Below are 26,313 nucleotides of genomic sequence, written 5' to 3'. Positions count from 1 at the left end.
CATGTGGTAAAAAGTCCCAAGTTTTGAGGAACAGTGCCAACATTCCTTGTTTGTGTTTTTGTAAATCTTATTAAATTAAAATTTGAAAAGGAAATAAGCAATTTAAAAAATAGGTAAGGATTTCTGGGTGGAAAGGAAGTTCCTGACGGAAATGGACAGAGCAGGGTATAGGGGGAAGAGGATAGTTTCCTTTTTTTCCTGGTATCATTCTGTGCTATAACCACAAAGTGGACATTACGGTATAAATCTGGTTATTGGGTGACCTAAAGTTGTTGCTGTTGTGTGCCTTCAAATTCATTTGATTTATGGTGATGTTACTCGAAATGCTGGGGTCCAGGGAGGTCACCCACAACCAATGTATTTTAGGGGAATTTCTGTACATAGCCCGAAGGAGAGATATAGTATGACTGAGGTAACTTCAGTCTAAAGTGCTTTACCTAGATTTCTTTGTTTTGAAAATGAAAATATTATTATGTACCCCATAGCATGAATATTAGCACACACACTTAGTCTTTAAATAAATTCATGAATTATAAGTGCTTGGAGCCTAGGATTAAAAGATAGAATGTGACAGTTTCAGCTGCTGATGTGCTCCATTATCCTCCTGAAGATTGTTGTCTTTCTCCTCTTCTCTTCCCCCTCCTTTTCTCACGGCTGGCCCCAGGTTTGTGGGGGCTCCTGGAAGTCTGTTTTGTGATTGGCATCCTCCTGTTTTGGTAGATTATGGTGGATCTAGTGATGGTAGTAAACAGTAGTAGTATGATCAGTAGGTATGAGTTCCCATTTTAATTTAATCCAGTGCTACTTGGGGGTTTATGGGAGAGGAATATGGCATCTCAATCCTAGCTGCCTACTGGCAGAGGGGAGGACTTAAAAATGTGCTTCAATTTGAAACATCTTACCAACAAAAACTGTAGGGAGCTTGAAATTCAATTGTGTATCTAACTTCCTGCATGGTCACCATCAATTAATTCAAAAAGCTAGTACATACACATTTAAAACCACACTTTTCTGTTTTTGCCACACATATGTCAAAACAGGATATAGTAGTGCCAGTGGTCTTATGCATTCTATACAATTATGTTTCATCCCTAAACTTCATAAGATGCTGCCAGACTGTGGACAGCATTAGTTGTTTCTTCTTCCTCTTCTTTTTCACAGTCAACAATGGTAAACCCACTATTTCATGCAAATCCAGATCAACTGACTGAATCTTTTGCAGCTATTTCCTGAATTCCATCAAGCTTCAGTGCAGCCAACATGTGGAAACATGCTTTGTAAGTAGTCTGAAGGAAAATGAGTAACCTGTCTTGCTGATTCCTCCCAGGTGGAAAATATATTTGCTTTCATCACCAATAAAATAGTTTGTATGACTCACCAGGCACAGCATATGATTACAAGTAATCTGTTCCTTTGTACCTTGGTAACCCACTATAGTTCTCACTGTAACATCAAACATATTCCCTTACCTCCTTGAGTAACATTTCATTCTCTCACACTTAGATTCATGAATCTGTCTAATATAGAGAAACTGCAGCACTATTTAACTTCTAGGAGATTAGCAGCAGCCTAATATATCAACTAGTTAATGACACACATCTGACTTATTTTACTGAAATAAATTAATGTAAGATGCATACCTATCAACTCTTAATTCTAAATATACTTTCTTGCAAAACATGGAACCCATGCAATGGGTAAATACACATAGGAGTGTAAAGTGCATTTCAGGGTGTGGCAACATGGGCCTCTTGCTGCATACTTGTATCCTTATCACATGTGGGGGGTTGGCAGCTCAGATCCACAGTCACTCCTGTTCTAGCAACACAAAACGTGATGGTTTTTCACACCAGATCTGGAGTCACTCCTGTCTAGCAATGCGAATTCACGTTGAAACGTGATGTTTTACCACACCTGGTTGCCTTTCCATTGCCCTTCTGAATCGAGGGGGAAGCGGAGTCATTTCAATTCCAGACAAGTCACGTGATGCGGATTCAAGCAATGTGTGGTAAGTGCACATTGTACAGTATTACCACACTGGAGGGTTCAACAATCGGCACCCTTGCACTGCTCAATGGAGCTCTGGACGCTGTCCTCCTTCCCTGCCCCCTCCTTAGCTGTCATCCTTCATCGGGTTGTAGGAGCAGTCAGGGGATGATGGGGTGGGTGGCAGGGGGCCACTGGGGCCAGGATCGGGATGAATGAGCAGCCAGGGGATGATGGGATAGGTCACAGGGGGTCACTGGGGCCAAGCCAGACTGAAGGAGCAGCCAGAGGATGATGGGATGGGTGGCAGGGGGGGTCACTGGGGCCAGGGTCGGACTGAAGGAGCAGCCAGGTGATGATGGGATGGGTAGCAGGGGGTCACTGGGGCCAGGATCAGACTGAAGGAGCAGCCAGGGGATGATGGGATTGGTGGCAGGGGTCACTGGGGCCAGGATCGGACTGAAGGAGCAGCCAGGGAATGATGGGATAGGTCACAGGGGGTCATTGGGGCCAGGATTGGACTGAAGGAGCAGCCAGGGATGATGGGATAGGTCGCAGGGGGTCACTGGGGCCAGGATCGAAGGAGCAGCCAGGGGATGATGGGATAGGTCACAGGGGGTCACTGTGGCCAGGATCGGACTGAAGGAACAGCCAGGGGATGAAGGGATAGGTTGCAGGGGGTCACTGGGACCAGGATCGGACTGAAGGAGCAGCCAGGGGATGATGGGATGGGTAGCAGGGTGGCAGAGAGGACGAGATGGCATGAAAGAGGAGGAGGGGGATGAAGGAGCAGGATGCAGGGGGCCAAGGGGGGCAACATTGGAGTGAAATCGAAATGAGCTTGAAAGTGAATTCTGTGAGTTCACTTTTTTCCCTATTTCACCAAAATGAGGGGTCACTTTGGAATCACTGTGGAAGCACCACAGAAGGAGCACCCATAGAAAGGAATCGTGTCTGATAACACATTCATGTTATAACATGAACTATGGAGTTCCCAGTATTTCATAGCACATGACAGTTAAAGTGGTGTCAACCTGGATTATTTCTTCTGTAAGGATGCCACCCCAGAGGCCATATTGTATGAGGAAAGATCAAAGCAGCTAGTTAGGTTTAGCTCAGAAATGAGATAATTAAATAGTGATACTCTAGCAACTGAACAGTAGTACAGATTGTTGCAGGTTGTAGTGGTGGAGTCTTCTTCATTTGATATTATTAAAAAGATTAAAACCTGGATGACTGAACAGCCATCTGCCAGGAGTATTAGTCAATTCCCTACATCAGCATCAGGTTGCACTAGGTGACATTTGAGATGTTTTCCAGTTTTGTGACTGTGGTGAAGGCAGCACAGACACTATATCACTAAAGAGATTGCCATAATTTCTTTTTACATCATTCAGGTAATTGCAGTCAATGACAATGGAGGTTGATTATAGTAAACAAAAATAATTTCTCCACAAAGCTGTAGGTGAGAAATAACCTATGTTTGCATGAAGGTGAAGGATTCTGACTTGAAACTACAAGGACATATACTATAGTAGTGGCATTAATATTTACTAGGATGAGGTTTGTATTTACATAAGAGAACAAAATTATTTATTCAGCATGATAATAATATTTTTGTAAAATCAACACAGTAATTCTGCCTTCCTGGGAACAAATAACTGGAACCCAAAACAGCAAAACAAAGTGATGTAATGAGGACCCAGGCATGTAGGATCTTGTTTCATATGCTTGATAGTCAAAGCAGATCTACAGACAACAGAACAGAAGAAAACAAGAGACTTTTGTACAGTGCTGCTTCTCCTTGTCTTGTGATTCCATCCACTAACCAGGAAATGAAGTTGTTTCTAGACAGAGGACTCCTAGCAGCAGGAACCAAGAGCTAGGTTCAAAACACACTGCAGAAATAATCCAGTTTGAGACCACTTCAACTGCCCTGGTTTAGGACTAGAGAATCCTGAGAACTGCAGTTTACTGTGACACCAGACAGATTTCCTTCTGACAGAGAAGAAAACATCTCACAAAAATACAGATCCCAGAATTCCCTAGCATTGAGCTGGGGCAGTTAAAACTGTTTCAAACTGGATTATTTCTGCAGTTGTGTACCATAGTGCAGCTGCTCCATGTATAATGGACTTTTCTGTTACCAAAAAAAAAAAAGGGGGGGGGGGGTTTATTCCATTGGGGGATTTTTTTTGTCTGTTAAACATTTCATAGTCTAAAAAAGCCAACCTCTACTCCATGGAGGGGTTTTTATTGTGCACTTACTTTTTTCATAGATGGGTGGCAGATTTCCATATCAGTGGAGTAGGAAACCATTTAGGGTTTTACTTTGAACTTTGGACCTATTTAGAGGGCAGAGTTCAGCACTTTGAATTTGTACCAAATTTGCACCAAAACATGGAACTGAGTCACTGTTTCCATTGATAAGGCTGCAGTCCCAAGGGCCATGGAAATAATAAGGAGCTAGGGTTTGAGTGGAAAAGAGCTGGAGTTGAGGTAAAGAAGAGCCACTGAGAATGGGTATGGGAAAAGACTTTATATTTGGTTGTTTTTTTTTAAATCTGTATCATTCACTTCTTAGAAAGGTCACTAACTCTTCTATAGGCAAATATCATAATTTAATATAGCCAACCTAAATATCTGTGCAGAGATGTCCAGTTTTTATATTTTTGTTCTTTCATTAGCTTGTTTTTGTGTAACTGTAAGCCTTAGGGCAGGGAACCGTCCAATTAAAAAGATTGTATGTACAGCGCTGTGTAAATTTACAGCGCTTCATAAATAAAGGTTAATAATAATAATAACTGGTCTGCTGCATAGTCAGCCCTTTTCAATCCTGGATGCCTTGCTATTATTGCATCACAAATACCATTGTTTCCTGTTAACACTGTACCAATCCTCTTTGAATGGAATCCCATCTGCCTTATCAGGAGAGCTCAAGCACATTTATAGCGCTAGGTCATTTGTTTCCACTTGACATGGACACAGATTTGGTCCTGGGAAATAATGAATCACAATGGATTTTAAAAAGTGGAGGGAGGGGAGACACTTACAAGAAATGGACTAGTTTATGTTCTTCATTCTCTTATCTGACACTTCTCTGCACAATGCATAAGACAGTAGAGAACTATTACTTAATACTGTATAAGGTTAATGCAGCATTTAGTTATAATAAGGTAAGTCTGATGAATTAACATTTTATACAATGATTTCATTTGCAATATTAAAAGGCAAACCATTCATATACAGTTTTTAACATCGCCATCTGTCCTAACTGCTTGTTGAATTTGCTATCAGTGTACAAACCGATTTATAGGATTAATTAACAAAAGCATTTTATTCCAGGATTTTAATACTAAATGTAAATAGCATCCCATAGTAAATAACTTTCCATTTGGCAGCACACACAGCTGAGCAGATGCTTGTAGTCCTCTTGTGTGATTTGAGAGAGACAACAATAGTTTTGTTCATTTGTATTTGTGGTGGCAATTGTGAGGAACAACTGGAGATATTGTTCCAAGCTTAGAATCATCAAGAAAGTAGTAATAAACGGCACTTAATGGGAGAGATTTTGGATATGTATATTGTCTTGAGAGACTTCACTTGAGAAGACATAGTGCAGAGACTTTTAAACAAGATATTGACCCAAGACCTCTGAAGTCTCTGTGACGTATAAAAGGGAATCTCCTAATGATCTTAGACATCCTTATCTTGTGCTGATTTAATTCAGTGAACATACTCCAGGTTGCAGTAGCGTACATTGGATGGACAAGTATAGACTGCAAGGCAAAAACATAAAAGGAAGGAAGAAAGAGAGCAGTAGCTCAGCTTAAATGTTTAGTATTCACTGAGGAAAGAGAAGAAGAATAAACATTGTAAAAGGAGAGCAAAAAGAAAGAAAAGGCAAAGCAGGAATAAAGAATGGGACAGCATTTCACTAATGAGGAAGGAGAACCAGTTGATATTGATGCAGCTGAACTTCAGGAATGGTATAAGAAGTTTGTGGTAGAATGTCCAAGTGGGACACTCTTCATGCATGAATTCAAACATTTCTTTGGGGTACAGAATGATGAACAGGCTGCAGAATACGTGGAGAATATGTTCAAGGCTTTTGATAAGAATGGGGTAAGCACTGTTGTTTCATTTGTTTTGGTTTTACTTGAGTCATCATAGAATTAGGTCTGAAGCAGAAGAGTCACTTTGCCTCCCCCCCCCCCCAATGTAGATATTTGTTCTTGAGTAGGCATTATTTCTTAAGTTTTGCTTTGTTGTTTTTTTAATAAGTGTCTGATAAACTATGATCCCAGGAGATGGTTCTAGTTTCCAGGAGCTCATGTAATGAGAAAATTCACTAGTGTATTTAGATGTTTCAGGTTATTGTTTTGTTTGACTGTTTTAAAATTAAAACCAAGATTTTTCTAAATAGTGACAAACTCAGAACCTTAGATTTATCTGTTATACCTGTCATCCTCATAAACCATAGTTGTCACCGATATAACTACAGTCTAAAGGATGGTCTATTAAGATTTTTTAAAAAATACTTGATTGCATTAATTCAAAGATTTTTCCCTGCTCTAACAGCAGGTTCCGTGCCACTCAATAAACCATATCTGAAAATTGGGAAACAACAGGCATGTTGAACTAAATAGCAAAAGGAAAGGCTGTCAGGAAAATAAAACTAAGGAGGTATCCCAGTTTAAATGAGGTATTCCTGTTGCAACTATTAGTACTGTTACAATATTTATGCCTAGATGAAGAAATAACACTGCCTCATACAGAGTGCAAGGGGAGGTTTTGGTTTTAGTTCACAACCTGTAGGTGCACTAACCACCAAGAAATTTGCCTTTGATCAAATATTGATGGAAGAAGAAGGAATCCTGATGAGACCTGTGGCTTTGGAAAAAACAAATAATTTTAGAATAAATACAGAATCAGCAGCTAGAACATCAGTTTGGTATAATTCCTGGGGTGCCACTGTAGATATTCCATGCTGTAGTCAGAGAAACAGCCAACAGTGTACAGACAGAAAAGCAATATGTTGAGCTGGACATATGAATGGTTTGATTCAGTGTGTACACAGACTGTGACTCAGTACGTTCACTCTGAGACAGAGGCATTATATCAAATAATTTACAAAATGAGTGCAACATCACACAAAGCCAAAGTCCACTACAATAGAAATTGTTGCACAGTTTGTTCCAGGCAGTAAAATTTACCACATTAATACATTATACAATACACCAAGGCTCTACCTTTCCATTGTAATGAGACTGAGTGCTCCTGGGAAGTAAGACGCTGTCTTGATGGTAACAGTGCTGCTGATAGGATGTCAGATAGGTTTTGTTGAGGAGTCAAACGTTAGATGACCAAGTAGAAATAAAAAGCCAATGGAGACAATATAGTGAAGAACTATATAAAAGAGATGAAAGGATGACAGATTCATTCAAGAAAGAACCATTTGAAGATGAACCTACACTTTTAGAAAGTGTAGTGGAAATAGCATTCAGGGCACTTGGGAAAAATAAATCACTAAGACTGATGGCATACCAGTAGAATTGCTTCAAGCTACAAAGACAAAATCTACTCTAGTTCTAACTAAAATCTGTCACTAAATATGGAAAATAAAACAATGGCCCACAAATTGGAAATGCTCAATATATAATCCAATCCATAAGAAAGGGGATATAGGACCCATTGCATTAATATCTCATGCAAGCAAAGGGATGCTCAAAATTCTACAAGAAAGTCTTTTTCATACATAGAGTGAGAAATGCCAGATGTCCAAGCTGGGTTCAAGAAAGGAAGAGGCACTAGAAATCATATTGCAAGCATGTGTTGGATAATGGAACATACCAAATAATTTGAAAAGAAAATCAGCCTTTGCTGAATAGATTACCGAAACCCTTTGACTGTAGATCATGAAAAACTATGTCTCACTCATAAAGAAAAGGCAGTGTCACAGCATTGCTGGTACTGATATATAATCTGTGCTCAGGACAACAGGCTACTATTACAATGAAATATGGAGAAATGTAATGGTTTCCAATTGGCAAGGGAATCAGGGAAAGCTATATTTCATCATTCTAGCTGTTTAACTTGTATGCTGAACATATCATGTGCAAAGCAGTATTAGAATTCTTGGAAGGAGGCATCAAAACTAGAGGAGGGAACTACAGGTTAAGATATGCAGATGACACCATACTATTATCAGAAAATACTAAAGACTCAGAAGGGTTACTGAAAAAAATCAAGAAAGTACAAAGGCAGATCTACAGTTAAACATTAAGAAAACAAAAATAATTGCCACATATGATTTTAAAGTAGGCAATGAAGATGTTGAAATAGTTAAAGATTGTTTACACCTTGGCTCAGTCATTAATCAGAATGGACACTGCAGTCAAGAAATCAGAAGAAGTCTAGAACTTGGAAGGCAGCTATAAAGGAACTAGGCAAGATCCTAAAGTGTAGAGAGATCTCACTGAATACTAAAGTTAGGATTGTCCAAGCCATTATATTCCCCATCACCATGTATGGATGTGAGAGTTGGACAGTGGAAAAAGCAGATAACAAGAAAATTAACTCATTTGAAATGTGGTGCTGGAGAAGAGTTCTCTTTTTTAATAAATATAATATTTATTATTATTCATTCATGCATGCATTTTACAATCATATCTTCTTACAGTGTCACCATCACCACCCTTCCACCAATCATAAATCCTAACCTACCAAACACAATAATCTTAATATAATAAGTGTTCTATTTTGTAAAACACATACTTCCTGGAGACGAGTTCTATGGATACCATGGACTGCTAAAAAGGCAAAGAAATGGGCCCAAGAGCAAATCAAGCCTGAATTCCCCCTAGAAGCCAAAAGGCAAAGAAATGGGTCCAAGAGCAAATCAAGCCTGAATTCTCCCTAGAAGCCAAAAGGCAGAGAAATGGGCCCAAGAGCAAATCAAGCCTGAATTCCCCCTAGAAGCCAAAATAATTAAACTGAGACTTTGTATTTTGGACATACTGTGAAAAGACATGTTGTTGTTTTTGTTGTGTGTATTCAGGTCTTTTCAGCTTATGGTGACACTATCATGAGGGGGGGCATGTTCTGGACAAGATTTGATCAGAGAGAGTTTACCCTTGCCTTTGTTGAGGTTAAAAAAATGTGACTTTGCCAGGGTTACCCAGTGGGTTTCCATGGCTGAGCAGGATCTAAACTTTGGTTTCAAGAGTCCTGGTCTAACACTCAAACCACTTCGCAACACTGGCTCTCAAGAAGATATATAGCTCACTAAAAAGACAATAATTGTAAAGTAAAAGGCAAGAGCCAGCATGACATAGTAGTTTGAGCATGGGATTAGGACTCTGGAGATTAAGAATTCGATTCCCTACTCAGACATGGAAACCCACTGGATGACCATAGGTGAGTCACACACTCACTGTGATGAGCTTACCTTAGGGCTGCTGTAAGTTGGAAATGATGTGAAGGCACATAACAACAAAAATAGAAGGCAGAAGGAAAAGGAAAAACTGCATTACAGATTGATAGAAAGTCACAATCAAGAAAGCCACAACCCTGACTCTACAAAACCTGAGGAGGGCTGTCGATCATAGGGTTACTTGGAGGTCTTTCATTCTTAGGGTTGCCATACATTGAAGTTGACTTCATAGCCATTAACATGAACAATGTTACAGGAAACTTACTGTAGAAGGGTAGTGATATTGTTCTCTGATTTAATTTGTCCTGCCTATGGAACAACATAGCACAAAATAGATGTGGTTAAAACATTTGCTGAAGGAGGAAAACATTGAATTAATCCTGAAGAGACAAATGGTCTACTTCTATGGCCTGTCAGCTAATAGAAATGGAAACGGACATAAAGACACAAGTAAAAGAAATAGTGGACATCAGCCATTTCTGTCAACAGGACTGTTTCTAATCCAGCAGTAATCTTAATCTTGGCACATTACTGGATAGACAAACCTAGAACCTAGAAAAATAATCCTTTTAGACAACTCCTAGAATTGCTCCAGCCATTATGGCCATGGAAGTTAGGGAATAGTTGTCCCAAAACATACCATTTCCAAGCTCTGGGATTTTGTGACTTTTCATTTCTCTTACATTCAACAAAGCCGAAGACCATTATGATGATTTGCATCTGCATTCCCCTTCTTCATGTACCAGTGTGTGAAAGAAACGTCCATGCCATCTTGTGGGTTGTTTTGGGCTGCAGAACTGAACAAATCTGTCTTGGCACATTCAGTGCATACAGCTATTTCTAACATAGTGCTGATTTTGCTGTATCTGCCCACCATGTAGCTGTTGAAAATGAGGATCCTGTCAGAAGAAAGAGGTGCCAAGTCTAATTCGGTGCGAACATAGCTGGATTACACAGGGATTCAAGCTCAGACTTTTGACCAATTTAAACACTGGACACAGATGGCAAAAATCTACCAGTTTTCTTTCTCACCTATTTTTGATCCTTTCTGAAATTATGATGGAATTTGAGGATTTTGGAATGTACTTGGGACAAAAAGAAACTAATTTCTCACACTTCCTTAGCTGAAATGCACAACAGTGACAACATGGATTAACTAGCTATACGCCCTGGATCTTAAGGTTATCTTTTAGTTAGGACTATCCAGTATACTAAGCTTAAGGTTCCAAGTACTCCACCTTTCAATCTCTATTAGTAAATAAGTGTTCCAGAGGGTTGGAAAAATCACAACCACTTGCTTATTGTTTTATTTATTTCTATATCACCTCACAGCCTACAAGGCTTCCCATGGCAATGAACAAATAAAAGCAACTAAAACAATGCAAAAATAAAACATTTTAAAAACACATTTAAATGTTGTTTAATAACTTTTAACAGCAGTATCAAAACAATCTTAAGATATAATTTTAAAGCAAAACAAAATAATTTAAATATTAAAGGGCATACAGAACAGCACTATTTTGCTTGCCACAGCAAGATTGAGGAACTAAAAGGGATATACTCTCCCTGTCCAAATCTTGATATAGATAATCAATCAAGGCAACCAAGGATATTTCTGTCCTTTAACCAGGCCAAACCCAGATTGGAATAGATTCAAGTAATCCTTTTCAACCAAGAAAGCCTAGAGTTCTATTGCCACAACTTGCTCTAAGTCCCTTCTTAAAAAGCTGATATTAGAGACTAGCCAATAGTTATCTAGGAAGATAAAATCCAATGAAGGTTTCTTTAACAAAGGTTTTACAATTGTTTCTTTTAGTGAGTTTGGAACATAGGCGCTTTACAGACCACCCAAAAGAGCGGTCTGCCCGCGCCAGTGTTTGCTGTGTCAGGGAACCACAGCGGACAAACCGTGCGATTCCCTGACGCAGCATAAAGAACCTGCAAAAAGCGGGTTCTTTTTGCGGTATGGAAATGACGCCACAAGGCACCAATGGCGCACTTGCGGCATCATTTCTGCACTGCGATGTGCAGACGCTAAGCATCCGCTACGTCAAAATGGCGGCACCCATGTAGAATAGGCGCCACCATTTTGTACGTGCTCGGCATGTACATGGATTAGGGGCATCCGGAAAGGACGTCCCTTCCTAACCCTAGTATGTGCCGAGCACGTACTTTTGGGCGGTCTGGAACCCGCCATAGCCCTCTTTTTTGGTATATATTTTTTAAAAAAAAGGCACTCAAAAATAACATGTATTTACACACACACACACACACACACACACACACACACACACGTATAATATTTTTTCAAATATATGGAACAAAATATATAAATAGTAGACAACCAAAGCTGTTAATACAACATTTATATCATGTATCTTCAATTCCTTTTTGTAATTTTCTACCCGTCATTAAACTGAATTCCTTCCACCTTAGTGCTGGTTATTTCTTTATTTAAAATTAAATTTCTCCTTCCTGTTTTCTATTCTAGTCAGAACATAGCCCTCTTTCAAAGAAATATTTACAACTCCCACCCACCCAATTATCCAGGCCTCCTCTGGCAGCTTTAAATAGCCACAATTGAGACAAGTCTACCAGACAACTATTTGGCCCCATCTCTCCAAGCAACCTTTAAATTTCTACACCAATTCTGAGGTTGTAATGGGATCAGCATATAGATCCAATCCACACTACAGAACTAATCCAGTTTGACACCACTTTAACTGCCGTGGCTCCGTGCTATGGAATCCTAGGAATTGTAATTTATTGTGGCTCCAGACACTGGTGTCACTAGTGGAGTGCAGGGGGTTCAGACAAGTGACATCCTAAGTGGAGTGACACCACTGCTTCCCAAATATTTGCCTTTTCCAGAAACAGGCTGTGGCATTTGCCTGTGTCCCTTTAAAATGCTGAAGAGATGGAATGAAAGGAGTGCAGCCTCAGTGGGAGGAGAAAAGAGAGACTCCAGGGTTTATTAAAAATTAATTTTTGTATATATATATATACACACACACATACACACATTTTCTTTAAAAGCATCACATTTTATCAAATTTTCACTTTAACCATGTTTCATGTACATTTAAGCTGTGTGCATGATACTATAATTTAAAAGTACAATTTTAATTTTTGTAGTTGTTCATGTCACAACTGTACCATTACAAGTAGTGATATATGGGAATTACAATATTTGAGTAACATTGGTACAAAAAACATGTCTAAGGATTCTGTATGGGGTGGTATGGGAGGAAGAGGTCAATGGGTGGGTGACACCATGCAACATGTGATACTAAACTTAGAGATACCACTGGCAAAAGAGCTCTCTGACAGAGGTTGCATCTGCACTGCAAAAATAATCCCGTTTGACAGTACTGTACTTTAACTACCATTGTTCAGTGCTATTGAATTCTGGGGAGTGTAGTTTTGTGAGACATTTGTCAGATAGCTCTGGCGCCACAACAAACTACAGTTCCCAGAATTCCATAGCATTGGGCCATGGCAGTTAAAATACAGTAGAGTCAAACTGCTGTGGGAATGTAGCCAGAGAAGACTAAATGCATCACAAAACTACATTTCCCAGAATTCCCTAACACTGAACCAGGGTAGTTAAAGCAGTGTCAAACTGGATTATTTCTGCAGTATGGATTGGACCATAATCTGCCTACCATATCAGTATGTTCAGCTCTGAGATAAGTCCAGATATATCTTAATGGCAGGTAGAACAAGCTTTGGGTGAGTAGAAGATATATTAAATGTCTCATAATTAAGAAACTGGAAAAGCAAGCTTTGGCATTGTCACTCCTTGTCTTGAGGGGTGAAGCTGCCTTCAATCAGATTTGAGTATATACAATGCAAAATTGAATGAAGATTGTGCTGTACTGAGAACTGAACATACAGAATACAAAACCAATGCCATACTGCATGCTAAAAAGAAAAATAGTCAAAAGACACTGCCACTTACCCTATTTATTTTAATCTATATTTCACTAAACTTGATTCTCTCAGTAACAAATCTGTTTTTCTTTCCTTCACTCTGGATGCCTATAATGGCTTTCAGAAGAAATGCTGGCAGACATTGTCTCCTGTTGCTATTAAATACTGTAGAGTTAAATAGGATGCAGACAACAGGAGTAGGGAAACCATACATAGAGACTGTGTCTCCAAATAATCATAATAGCAGGCAAGTTAACAGCAAACCTTGAGGAAAAACTGTTAACTCTTATAAATAGCTGTCTCTAAAAACATGGTCAGCCAACAACAACAACAACAATAATAATTTATAGCTCACCTCTCCCCGAAGGATCGAGGCGGGTAACAATCATAAAATATCGCAATAACATTGATTAAACATAAATCTCTAACCTCCAATTAAAAGCTACAAAACATCATAAAATACAATCAAATTGCTAAAATCAATCTAAACTTAACCCTAATTTCAGTGAGGCATTGTGGGGTGAATAAAGCAACCACAGTTATGGGGACAATGGGAGAACCTGTTTATCAATCTGGGAATGCCTTCCGGAAGAGATCCATGTTAAGAGCCTTCTTGAACGCATCTAGAGTTGTAATGGTGACAGATCTCCTCTGGCAGGTCATTCCATAGTTATGGGAGCAGCCGATGAAAAGGTCCTCTGGGTAACTACAGCAAGCCTGTTGCTCCCAGAGGACCTGAGTGTGCGGGGTGGATTATATGGAAGGAGACGTTCCCGTAAGTGAGCTGGACCTTGTATTGTGCCCGGAAACTAATTGGCAGCCAGTGTAAAGATTTTAGAACTGGCGCTATGTGGTCGCCTCTAGATTTTTCGGTGATCAATCTGGTTGCCATGTTTTGAATTAATTGAAGTTGAGGCAAGAGGTTACCAGCGCATGCACAACTGTTTCTAGGTCCCACTGATCTAGGTAGGGCCGCAGCTGGCATATCAGCAGAAGCTGATAACAGGCACTCCTGGCTGTTGCATCGATCTGAGATGACAGCTGAAGCAACGAATCCAGGAGCACCCCCAAGCCACGAACACAGTCCTTGAGGGGAAGTGTGACCTCGTCCAGGACTGGTGAACATATCTCCATACCTGGATTGGGGTTACCTATCACGAGTACCTGACGTCTTGGCCATCTCATGAAGTCCTGGCCCAAATAATATCTTGTAATTATGCAGAGTATCAGCTCATTTGATATATGAAATGAAAAATGTTTACAAGAGCAAAGGGCAAGTGAGCCTCTGCAGGGTGATAATCATAGAATCATAGAGGTGGAAGAGACCACAAGGGCCATCCAGACCAACCTCCTGCCATGTAGGAAATCACAATCAAAGCATCCCTGGCAGATGGCCATCCAGCATCTGTTTAAATGCCTCCAAGGAAGGAGACTCCACCACACGCTGAGGAAGTGTGTTCCACTGTCAAACAATAGCTGAGAATAATCCTCTCCAGCTTCACATACTAATCAGACCACTAGTCAGTACCACTAACAAACATGAATATTCTTAATATGATCATTATGGATGAAGTTTGGGGACATGTTTATCAATAATCTGGTGTGAGATTCCTGGAGCTTGTGCAGGGGGGAGAAAGAGATTTTAAATGGTTTAAAAATGCCAGCATTACAAGCCAATATCAGGAGAAGAAGTAAACTGAAAATAATCAGGAGCCAACAGATCAAAAGAAATAGGTTGGGTGTCAATAGGACAGAGATAGAGCTCAAGAATATATGCTAATTAAGGAAATGAGTGTCAAAAGAGTAAGCGGGGATTATGTACTTTATGTAGCTCTGGACAGTAGCTCTCAGAAACCAGGCCAACCCTGCAGAGGGCCATCGAGGATACTGTCTGTCAGTGGCCCAATCAAGAACAGGAATTTTGAGGTTACGTCTTCAGACAGTAAAAAGGAGGAGGTAGCCATCTGAAACCTGTGGACACTATCATTCAAGCCATTAATGTCTCCTGTATCATGAAATATATGCCCTCATCCTGTAGATCTGGGCTAAGGAACCTTTTCTCCCCACTAGATGTTTTAATGTATTATTCCCACTTGTGATAAAAATTCAAAACACATTCCACAAACGTCCCCATTGTCAAGCTTGTTTTGATAGAAACAGCAACATAACCACATTTTTACACATAAAACAAGACACACACAGATGTCTGCCTATTATTATTATTATTATTATTATTATTATTGGACACTCATGCTTCCTGGAAGCCTTTGGCATTCCAATTTCTCTTAAAAATAAGGCTTATAGCCCTTGAGTGTCTGGTTTGCAAAAATAAAGTGCAGCAGCACCAAATTCAGAAATGCAGAGGTAGGTCATACCACTGGAATTGGCAGGGGTCCAGGACACCCCCTTCCCATGAACATTGCTTGAAAATGTATGGATAAGCAGTACAATATTGTGGAGTGGGATCACACTTTCTGATTCTACTATCTATCAGAACACGTACATGCAGTTTTTGGGAAACATCTACAAGTCTGCTTGCTTGCTTGCCTGCCTGCCTGCCTGCGTTCTGACAGTGGCACAATGGCGGGCGGCAAATCAGCTCTATATTTTAGCCTGAGTTTTAAAGGCACTGTCCAAAGCGCTGAACCTATTTGGGGGATAGGATTCAGAACTTTGGGTAGTTCCTTTGATATTCAGGCTAAATCCAATGTGTATTTGCAGCACTGCTGACATGGCAGCCATCCATACCCACTGCTTTCTAGTACTGTACTGTACTTCTGTGCCATTTAATAAACCCTATAGTTCATATAAGAAGTACTAGGTAAAATACATTTCAGTACAGTATTTTTTAAAAATAAAAAATGTTATAACAGAGCAGCATTTTGTAATTAAAAATATATTTTAAATTTATTTATATTCAGAAGGGATCTCAGTTACACACAATATAATAATGTGCCAGTATTATAAAGATATGGGAGGATGGGGACACAAAAAGCGGAAAAATAACCTTATTAGTCATAAGTTTCCATGAAAGATGACAAAATGTCCAAATTTAAGTCCATTTGTACATTTTGCCTATATACCATTTATCAAATGTTGCAAGCATTGTTGGATTTTCTATTCATTGGATCACAGTTAGAGAAAAATTGTCTTTCCTGTAACAATGTATCAATTTTTAGTAGTCAAAAGAATCCATGTCTTTGACCATTTGTTAATTTCCAAGAAACAGGTAAATAAAGCAAAACTATATCCACATCCCTGAATATCAAGAAGCTTTCTGTAACCAAATTTATTTGTAGAATTCAAAGACATAGCCATGTTAGTCTGGAAAATCTGTATGCAAAGGGATCTTGTAGCACCTTTGAAACTAAGGTCCAAAGCACACTGCAGAAATTATCCAGTTTGAGATGATTTTAACTACCCAGGCTCAGTGCTAGGAATTCTGGGAACTGTAGTTTTGTGAGATAGTAGTTTTGTCTTTGTCAGAGAGTTCTGATGTCACATTAAACCACAATTCCCAGGATTCCCTAACAATGAGTCAGGGCAGTTAAAGTGGTCTCAAACTGGATTATTTCTGCCTTGTGTTTTGGACCTAACTGAAAGAAGTTGATAGCATGAGCTTTCATAGACTCTCATAGACTTCTTTCTTTCTGTTAGTCAGAAAGGTACAACAAGATCCTTTCGCATACAAATTTTTCTCCTGATTACTTCCTCCCAAAATGTAGCTACTAAGAAACAATTCCAAAACATATGCATTAAGGAAGCATTAGTAGTATTACATTTCCAACAATTTGCTGATTTAGAAAGGACCTTTTTGGAACGATGTTGCGGTGACCAATACACCCAAAAGAACAATTTCTGCTGTGTAAGACATAGCCAGATATGTTAAAAAAATTTTTTTTCCTATTATGTCCAAGCATTATACAAAGCACTGCTGAAATCTGACTGAGCAGTTTACTCCAGAGCTGAAATTAAACTGGTGGTGTTACACTGCATTATTTTTAAAGTATAGGTGCATCCTAGACCTCTCTGTAGTTTCTGCCTCCAGAACCATATAGGACTCTCTCAGAGAGATTTATACCCCTAAGACACAAATAATATATATCACAATGTGGTGTCCCCCCAACTCACAGCTCTCCTACTCATTACCTGTGCTGAGTGGAATTGATAGGAGCTGAAGTTCAGCACACCCAGAAAGAACCACTAAAGTAGAGTAGGAAAATATTCCCATGCATGTACAAAAACATAAGAGTATTTCGCTTTTAGAAGTTAACTTTATCACCCAGACAGTGTTTCCATATGGACAGCTCCTTGTGGTACCAGTTGAATGACATTGTGCAGTTATAATGTCTTTCTGTAGTAACAAAAATAAAACAAAAAAAGGATGGAAGAAGTAGTGGGAAAACATGAGGGTGACAAACAGAAGACATTGTTTGGACCCCCTGTAAAATTTCATGAATGAGACAAGTTGACTGCATAGAAGAAGAGTCCCCTGAAAACAACACTAAGATGTTATACTGTAATTTGTTGCACTATAGCCAGAATTGCTTATGGAAACTACTGGCAGCTCTCACACCAGAAGTGGGATTGGCAGCTGGTTTCTGTAAGAGCTTATCAAAGGCCTCTTGTGATAAGGATTCAAGGCAAGTGACACAAATGCCCCAGGCACCAATCACTATATGAAGAATGGGCCTCCTTTGAAAATATATAAACCTGACATAAATCATGGCCAGCTGGTAATGATAATTTAAGAGATATTTAAATTACATTTAGCAACTCCATCAGGAAAAGCCTAAAGCCGAAAACAAAAGTACATAACAAAGAACAAACAAATAAAGCATACCAGCATGACACCAACAAGTAAAATATAACCACAAAACCAACTTTTGGTCTCATCAAAGAACAGAAATGATTCCAAACAGGCATAATTCCATTTCTGTTGCCTTTAGTTTCCAATTTTTTGGCAAATTTATCTCTACATTTTGCTTCAACTAATGCAGGAAGACAAAATGTTGATGATGGCAGAAACACTGCATAACTCGTTATAAGTGATGACAGAGAATAAATTTAACTCTGTTTTGCAAAATAACCAGGTGTAAAATAGCAGATTTTATTTGGCTGTATTTTGTTTTACTACTGAATGGTTGTGCCATTATAGTATGCTTAAAGAGCCAAGTTAGACCATGCACAATAGCATTTATTGATTTACCTATAAAAGAATAATCTGAGATTAAGTATATCAGGAGAGCTAAATACTAAGAGGAAGTGGGATAACCCTCATAACCAAGTGCCAAAGGAGTAAAAGGGTATTGATGGTTCACACCGTCATGATCATTAGGAAAATGTAATTTCTACCTGAATAATGAAGCTCTTGTGTGACAGTTCATGAGAGAGAAAGTTACCCAGTGAGTTTCATGGCTCAGTGGAGACTAGAACCTGAATCTCCCAAATCCCAGTCCAGTGCCTCTAGCCACATTGGAACTGTGAGCTCTGCCTCCCAAGGCTGAGAGGCGAGTCAGGAAATCCCTATGACCCTTGCCAGGAATTGCTGATTCTCTTTCGGCCCACTTCAAAAGGTGAAGCAAATGGTTTGTTATCTCAGGGAAACCCACTAAAGACACTACAGAATGAAATGAGAGAGTAAAGTTGAAGTTTGCAAGATAATAAAACAAAAGCAAACAGTAATGACCCAGCAGTAACTAGAACTGGCGCAGTAAAAGATAGTGGATTGCTTATTCTATGGGCCAGGTCAAATGTTAGTAAATTATTCCAAAGGGGATATGTCAAGCACGCTTTAGGATGTAGTAGCACTGAGGAAGTAATAGGTAATCACACATTTCTATAGATGTAACAAGTACTTTGCACTGATACGTTGCATAAATGTAGCAATATATCTTTTCCAGTAACAGTGCTGACACAATAAATTGTTGAAAGTAGGTTGTTTCCAAGGGCACTGGCTCTGTAGGTATTAAATTGCTTCAAAAAGGATCAAATATGATGCCTTTTGCTTGTGTAACAATTTACAAAAGTCTGAACTGGTTATGGCTCTCAGTCTTTGAGGTCACTTTGGCAATGGGCCTACTTGGGGTTTAGAAAATCAAACTGCTTTGTTTATTAGTTTATTAGTTTATTTTCAAGTAAAACTATGTTTATTGTCTATGCCACATTTTCAAGTAAAACTATATTCCAGATAACTATAGATAAAATTATTCCAACTTCAGATAAAATTATACAATCAGTAACAACACTCCCAGTTAATCGATAACAATTCCAAGACAAAATTTAGATAGTCATAGAGACAGGGTTAACATCTCATAGTAATATTTAAACTGACCTTCATCCTGGTAAATTTTGAAAAAGAAAAACTTTAAACAGTTCTGGGTTATTTTCTGAATGCACTTAATGACAGCAGTACCTATGAAATTCCAATGCACTGAGGGACAGCAGTAGGCACAGAGTTAACTTTTGACAACTGACACATCTAATGAAGTTGACTGGGTCTACAAAAGCTTATGTTCCAAACTTTGGTCTCTCAGTTAGTGTTGAAGGCACTACAAGATTTTTTGTACGTAGACATCTTTTATTTCCTAAATACAAGATGTTTAGATCCATCCAAAATTCTTAGGCCTCACAAATTCAGAGCCATGACTTCCTTTATTGAATTAATCCATCTTTAATGTGGCCTTCCTCTTTTCCTATTTCCTTCCACTTTCCTGGCATTATCATCTTTTTCAACTTGTCCAAAGTACAATTGTCTCAATTTAGTCATTTTGGCTTAAGGTGAAAGAAATCTGATCTAGGACTCAGATGTTCCACTGAAGTGTATGACAGTTTTCTACATAACCCTTTTGAAATTTATCTGCCATTATATGTGTGTGTGTTTTCTTTAATGACGTCAGTTTACTTGCCATATTACAATGGTGTTTACTTTCCACTGACAACTAAAAAATATTACTAGCTTGGTTCAGTCTTTGCTTATGCACTTTATTCAGTGTGGCAGCAGTATTAACTCTACAGGCATCAGATCATGTTTTTAGTCTTCTCATGAGCCTAAAATGTCTTGCAAAGTGGGAGAAAAAATCTCCACATTTTCTAGAGGGCATTTGGGGATGTTTTTGATCAAAATGGCTTTGACCCCATAGCACTGTGGAAGACCACAAAAAGAGCCTTGGGGCTGCATATGGCTGGTAGGCTGCACTTTGCCCACCCAGTCTATATGTTGACTACCTATAGTTGACACGATTAAGGGTTTTGCAAATTAATCTCCTCTCTTCCCATTTTTGTACTCCCAGGATAACACCATTGACTTCCTAGAATATGTGGCTGCTTTGAACCTTGTTTTACGAGGAAAACTTGAACACAAACTGAGATGGACATTCAAAATATATGATAAGGATGGGAGCGGCAGCATAGATAAACCTGAGCTCTTAGAAATAGTTGAGGTAAGTAGGAATTTATTGCCAGATACTCTCCTTGGCTTCACAGTTTCCTGCTTGTTGGCTCTGTATAGGCCCTTATCATTGCTTCATGAGGTATTGCATGGTTTTTCGAAACAGAACGTATCTGCTGTTGACAGAGGTTATTGGTGTCAATGGGTTTTTCTTTCATTTTTCTATTGATGCCAGTGAGTTTTCTCAAGGAGGGGTTTTTGAAATAAAAAACATCTGAAAGATCTGAAACATCTTGCACCTGTCTACAAAGATCCTGATCCAGATTGTGGCTCCCTGCACTTACTTGAATGTAAAAAACAAAAAGCAAAAACTAATCTGCATGTTACATGTTTAACTGAGCATGTAGCTTAGTTCTAAGACTGATACTTCTGTAAGAGTTCACATGTATTTTTATTGCTTATATCTTCTCCAAGTAAACACAGACCTTCACCTAGAAAGAAAAGCAATCCTCTTGATTTGAATGAACAATTCTAAAATATAAGAGTAAACATTGCTAATGAAAATTTCTAGGAAAGATTACAGCCCCAGCTACTTTTAAAAGGTTTAGGAGTAAGGATTGTGCATAGAGGAATATGGACTGAAGCATTTGCTTGTCACACTTCTCATTCTCTTGGTAGAACAACAGGATAGCTATTCATAACCCCCCATCCCACACACATAGAATTTCTTCCCCCATTCTCACTTACAAGAACAACTGCACTGCTACTAACAAACCAGGTCCTCCACTTTAGTGAATCATGAGCATCAAAAACATTAGGTGCCAATGAACTGCCTCCTGTTCCAGATTGGTCTATTTTAGGTAGATTCTCAGTCCTAATTTTAAAAGTCTCCACATAATTGGACATGTCTAGGTCAAGCTCTGGTTAATCCACAATCTGCTAAAAGGTCAGTTCAGGTAGGTCCACATTCAAAGAATAGCTTCTGCTAAGACAAAAGGAAGACCAAGGAAAAAGCAAAGAGTTTGGGGAGAGGCCATGGTGACCCAGAAGCCTCAAATTGGCAATAGAACATAATGTTCAAACAGTATTTTTAAAGGCATTTTTACCATCTTTTAAGACTTCCTCAAGGTACTCCACAGTGTAAAATTTTAAAACTAGAAATATACTGTATAATTAATAAAATAAAATAACTATAAAAATATACAGGTTAAAAAGTGGAAAATGTTTTCTTATAAGTAATCAATTTAAAGTGACCTGGAGGAACCAGGAGTGGTATCATGCTTGCTTCATTCACTGAATTTTGCAGAGGCTGCAGTGCAAAGCACATTCCAGTTATAACCCCTCTTGTTTTTTCCACAACATCTTCTGACTTTTTTCTTATCATGGAAAAAATACAAAAATAACAGCACAATGCTTTCTGTGGTCACCGGTGTGATAAGCCATCTCTTCAAAAACACATCAGGTCTCTTAAGATCTGTTTAAGAAAAGTCAACGAGGGATCATGGGCACATCTCAGGGTAAATTGTTCTATAACAGCAATAGTAATGATTATAGGATTGATATATATATGGGGAGAGAGAGAGAGAGAGAGAGAGAGAGAGAGATTTTAAGGAAACAGTAATCCTAGGTACAGAACTATGAATCAGTAATTCTCAAGAAGAAGAAAAGATTGTCCATTTGTTGCTGGTTTTCTTTGTAACAAAAAAACCCCACCATGACTTAGGAAAGTATTTTAGTTGATAGTGCTAGGACAGGAATGGACAAAAACAGGTTTGAGGGCTCTCTGAGGGACCACATGGAAAAATTCAACAAAAAGCCCTAAAGGGCCTGAAGTCCACTTCTGGTTCTCAAAAAATGGATATGTTTTGGTGTTAATCAGTGAAGAACATCCTTGAAACCTAATTAGAAAGTGAATTGTTGCACTTAAAGACTTCAGGAGAACCAGTTCACTGTCTGATCAGAAAAGTGTTGTTCTGGAATTTCTGAAGGTATCAGGGGCCACAAAGATATCCTTGTTGGGACCACATGTGGTTTCAGGGTCACACTTTTCCCACCCTTGCACTAGGAACTTCCCAGCTGTAAGCATCCTAAATCATTCATGTCCTGAAAGCATCTTGGGACTTCCTACTTTCCTATTACCTTTCAACCATCTTTTGTGGCAACAGTGTTGAATGCCTTTGTGTGTGACTTTTCCATTCCAGACATTTACCACTGTATCCTCAACTCATTTTTGTTTTTTGTTTGTTTTTTCTTCTTCCAGTCTATTTACAGGCTAAAGCAAGTATGCCTACCTGAAGAACAGAAAGGACTCCCCCGTCTCTCTCCAGAAGAGGTTGTTGAAAGGATATTTCAGCTAGTGGATGAGAATGGAGATGGTAATCAGTTTGCAGTTTGGGTGATACTTATACCTAAGTTGTCATTTTTTTACCCTAGTTTTGGACACACAAAAGCTCAGACAAAATCAGGTCTTACACATTTTATGCATTCAGTTAGCCACAGTCATTTCATTTTAAATGGAAAGGAAAATTTGCTTGGATAGAAGCTTTCATATTTTCTGAATTATCATTCAGCAACCACCCTTTAAATTTCTTATGAAGCATCATGTTGTTGTTGTTATTGTTGTTGTTTGCTGTCAAGTTGAACTCAATTGATGGCACCCCTATAAATGAGAGCCCTGTTTGTCAACTGCCCTGCTGAGGCCTTGCAATCTCACAGCCATGCCTTCCTTGACTGAATCAATCTACCTGTAGTGTGGTCTCTCTCTTTCCCTACTGCTTTTCATTTTACCAAAGATCATCATCTTTTCCAATGAGTCATATATTCTCATGATATGTCCAAAGTTCAACAGCCCCAGTTTAGCCACTTTCATTTCTAATGAAAGTTCAGGATTGATTTGCTTTAAGACTATTCAGTTGTCTTTGGTATTCATAGAACTCTTCTCCAGCACCACATTTCAAATGAGTTTATTTTATTCTTGTCTCCTTTCTTCACTGTCCAGCTTTTACAACCATACATAGAAATTGGAAATATGCATTGTTAGGCATTCCTCTATATTTTTGAATGGTGAGAAGCCCAGGAGTACAGTGCTTAGTCAGGTTTGATTCACTTTGGAAACAGATCAATGAAGGCTTGTTTGGTTTTTGTAATACTTGAATTTACTTACAAATATACATGTTCATCACAGGTGGAGGCACCCTGGGATTCTCCAACAGAGTTCTGAAGTGAGCTATTTTCACATTCAATTTCTAGGAAAATTGAATCTCAAAATGTTAAGTTAAAGAGGCCAAAACACAGCTCCACGTGTTTCTCTTCATCGTTCTTTCAAAATAGCAGTGTAGTACTTTCATATGAGCCTGCCCTTGCTTTCATGGTTAGAGATGGTGTAAGGCATTTTGTTGCAAGAAACAGAGCAGCAAGTAGCACATTCCATCAGTAGAACTGCTGGCACTGTGTGTGAGAGAATGCAAGGTGCTCTTTGTCCATTCCTCACTTCTAGGCATACCACTTCCTTCTCATAATTTCTCACTCACTCCATTCCTGTTGCCTCAAAATGTTCCCCATCCCAGCTGCCAGTGCCTTCTTCCCCTGTCCAAACTCTCATTTTAAAACATTGTTCTTTTTATTAAGCATTTAAAAAAAATAAGGGACAGATTAAATTATACAGTATAGTTTTTGTGTACCTTCAAGTCCCTTGCAACTTTTGGCATCCCTAAGGAGAACCTATCACAGGGTTTTCTTGACAAGATTTGTTCAGAAGGACTTTGCCTTCATATGACAGTGGATATATAGTATGGTGTGACAATTTTGGGGGGGGGTGGTGGTGGGTGGAAGAATGATAGTTCTAAGAAGCCAGGTTGGAATAATGACTGTCCAATGACAGCCTGTAGGGTACTAGATGCTGCGACCAACAGACCAGTTTCCTCGGCTGGACTATGACCAGAAAACAATAAAGAGACAAGTTCCACGCGTTCTTAATGGTCCTGTATTTTAAAGAGTATTTATAACTTCAGTGATTTCTGCAGAAGGCCCTTGAAGACGTCCTTTTCTTAGGAGCTTATCACATTGCTTATTAAAGCAATTTATCACTCCCAGTTTAAATTTTAAATCAGGCAGCATCCCAATATTATCACAAGGATCTTGACACTGAATGTACCACCCAGGTCCACCGCCGGTCCATCCCTGGTCCAGCGCACCTCTTTTCAAAACTGGGAGTTTTCCTTCTTAAGAAAATAGTGCTCCTGGGAGTGGGGTTGGACCCGGGATGGACCCGGTTGGTGGATTTGGTGGCAAAATCTTTGTGATAATATCAGGATGCCACTTGATTTAAAATTTAAGCCAGGAGAGGTAATTCGCTTTAATAAGCAATGTGATAAGCTCCTTATGCAGGCCCAAACTGCACTGGACTACTTTAAAAGGAATAAAAAGTTGATTAGAAGACATGAAGCTTGTCTCCTTTTTGATTTCTGCTTTTAATATACTTTTTCAGTACTATCTTCACCACTACACTATGGGTAAATGCGTACCTCCACAAAAGATGAGATGAATAATCTCATCTTTTCTGATCTTAAAATATCCCTTCTCCCCTAGAAAGTGCTGATGGTTTCCCAACAAAGTGTGTGAGAGAGAGATCATACACCATAACAAAGGAACAGTTTCCCAGACATTCTAAAATGGAAATGTTCTTATGTATCCCATCAGCATAAGCTGACCTTTCACGGCCTGCTAGAGAAACTAACTACTGTATTGAAAGCCATATTGTTTTTTTGTTGTTGTCGTTGCTGATGCTAATAGTACTACTACTGCTACTATTGTTGCAGGCCTTATGTATCCCCTAAACATATAAAATGTGCATAAGGTGAATGTGAAAGCTAACTATACTTCTCGTCAATTTTCCCAGAAATTCCAAAACCTTACAGTAGGTAACAGGGAAATTTCTGGCAGTACAATGATAATAAAACTGTAAGGCTACACAAATACCTACAGAGCAAGCAGAATTTGAAGAGGTGTTTCTTTGTCTTTGACACACTGTGACTTCTTCTCTCTTGCATTTTTCTCTCTTATTTAGGGCAGTTGTCTCTGGATGAATTCATTGATGGGGCACGGAAAGACAGGTGGGTGATGAAGATGCTACAGATGGATGGGAATGCAGGATTATGGTTTGCTGAGCAAAGGAAGAAAAGTACAACGTTGTAAGACTTGTCCACTTGACTAGAAAAGATTGATATGGACTGAACATTTACTTTCATCCAAGAATCTTTTGAGTATCCAAAAGATTACTCCACACGATTTGGAGAAGTCAAGCTTTGACATCTTGAGCATACATGCTGAAAATAGTCGAAATGATAACACTCAAAAACCTCTGTTTAAGACCAATCATGCTAAAATGTAATCATATGCATTCATCATAATCCTGGTTGTTGAAGCATGCTTATAGCTACAACCCAAGGAACTGACTTGTAAGTGTCTTGAAGTGAAAGCCAAATGTCATTCGAAGCTGAGAAAACACAACATTAACTGACTAGTTAAACACCATGCATTCTCTGTAGATTATTTTCATTATTATATATTT

The 26,313-nt window shown here is 38.9% G+C and overlaps 1 protein-coding gene across 1 annotated transcript; it reads left to right on the top strand.

Annotated features, from left to right (window-relative positions):
* Positions 1-5,555: 5,555 nt before the first annotated feature.
* GUCA1B (guanylate cyclase activator 1B) lies at positions 5,556-25,978 on the top strand. Its single transcript, XM_042465005.1, has 4 exons — positions 5,556-6,111; positions 20,647-20,796; positions 23,005-23,119; positions 25,810-25,978. Exons 1-4 carry the CDS (start codon positions 5,908-5,910, stop codon positions 25,935-25,937), a joined length of 597 nt encoding a protein of 198 aa, XP_042320939.1. The 5' UTR covers positions 5,556-5,907; the 3' UTR covers positions 25,938-25,978.
* Positions 25,979-26,313: the final 335 nt, after the last annotated feature.

The sequence above is a fragment of the Sceloporus undulatus genome, chromosome 4, assembly GCF_019175285.1.
Source record: "Sceloporus undulatus isolate JIND9_A2432 ecotype Alabama chromosome 4, SceUnd_v1.1, whole genome shotgun sequence".
Lineage (NCBI taxonomy): Eukaryota > Metazoa > Chordata > Lepidosauria > Squamata > Phrynosomatidae > Sceloporus > Sceloporus undulatus.
This window is presented reverse-complemented; position numbering and strand designations above follow the sequence as displayed.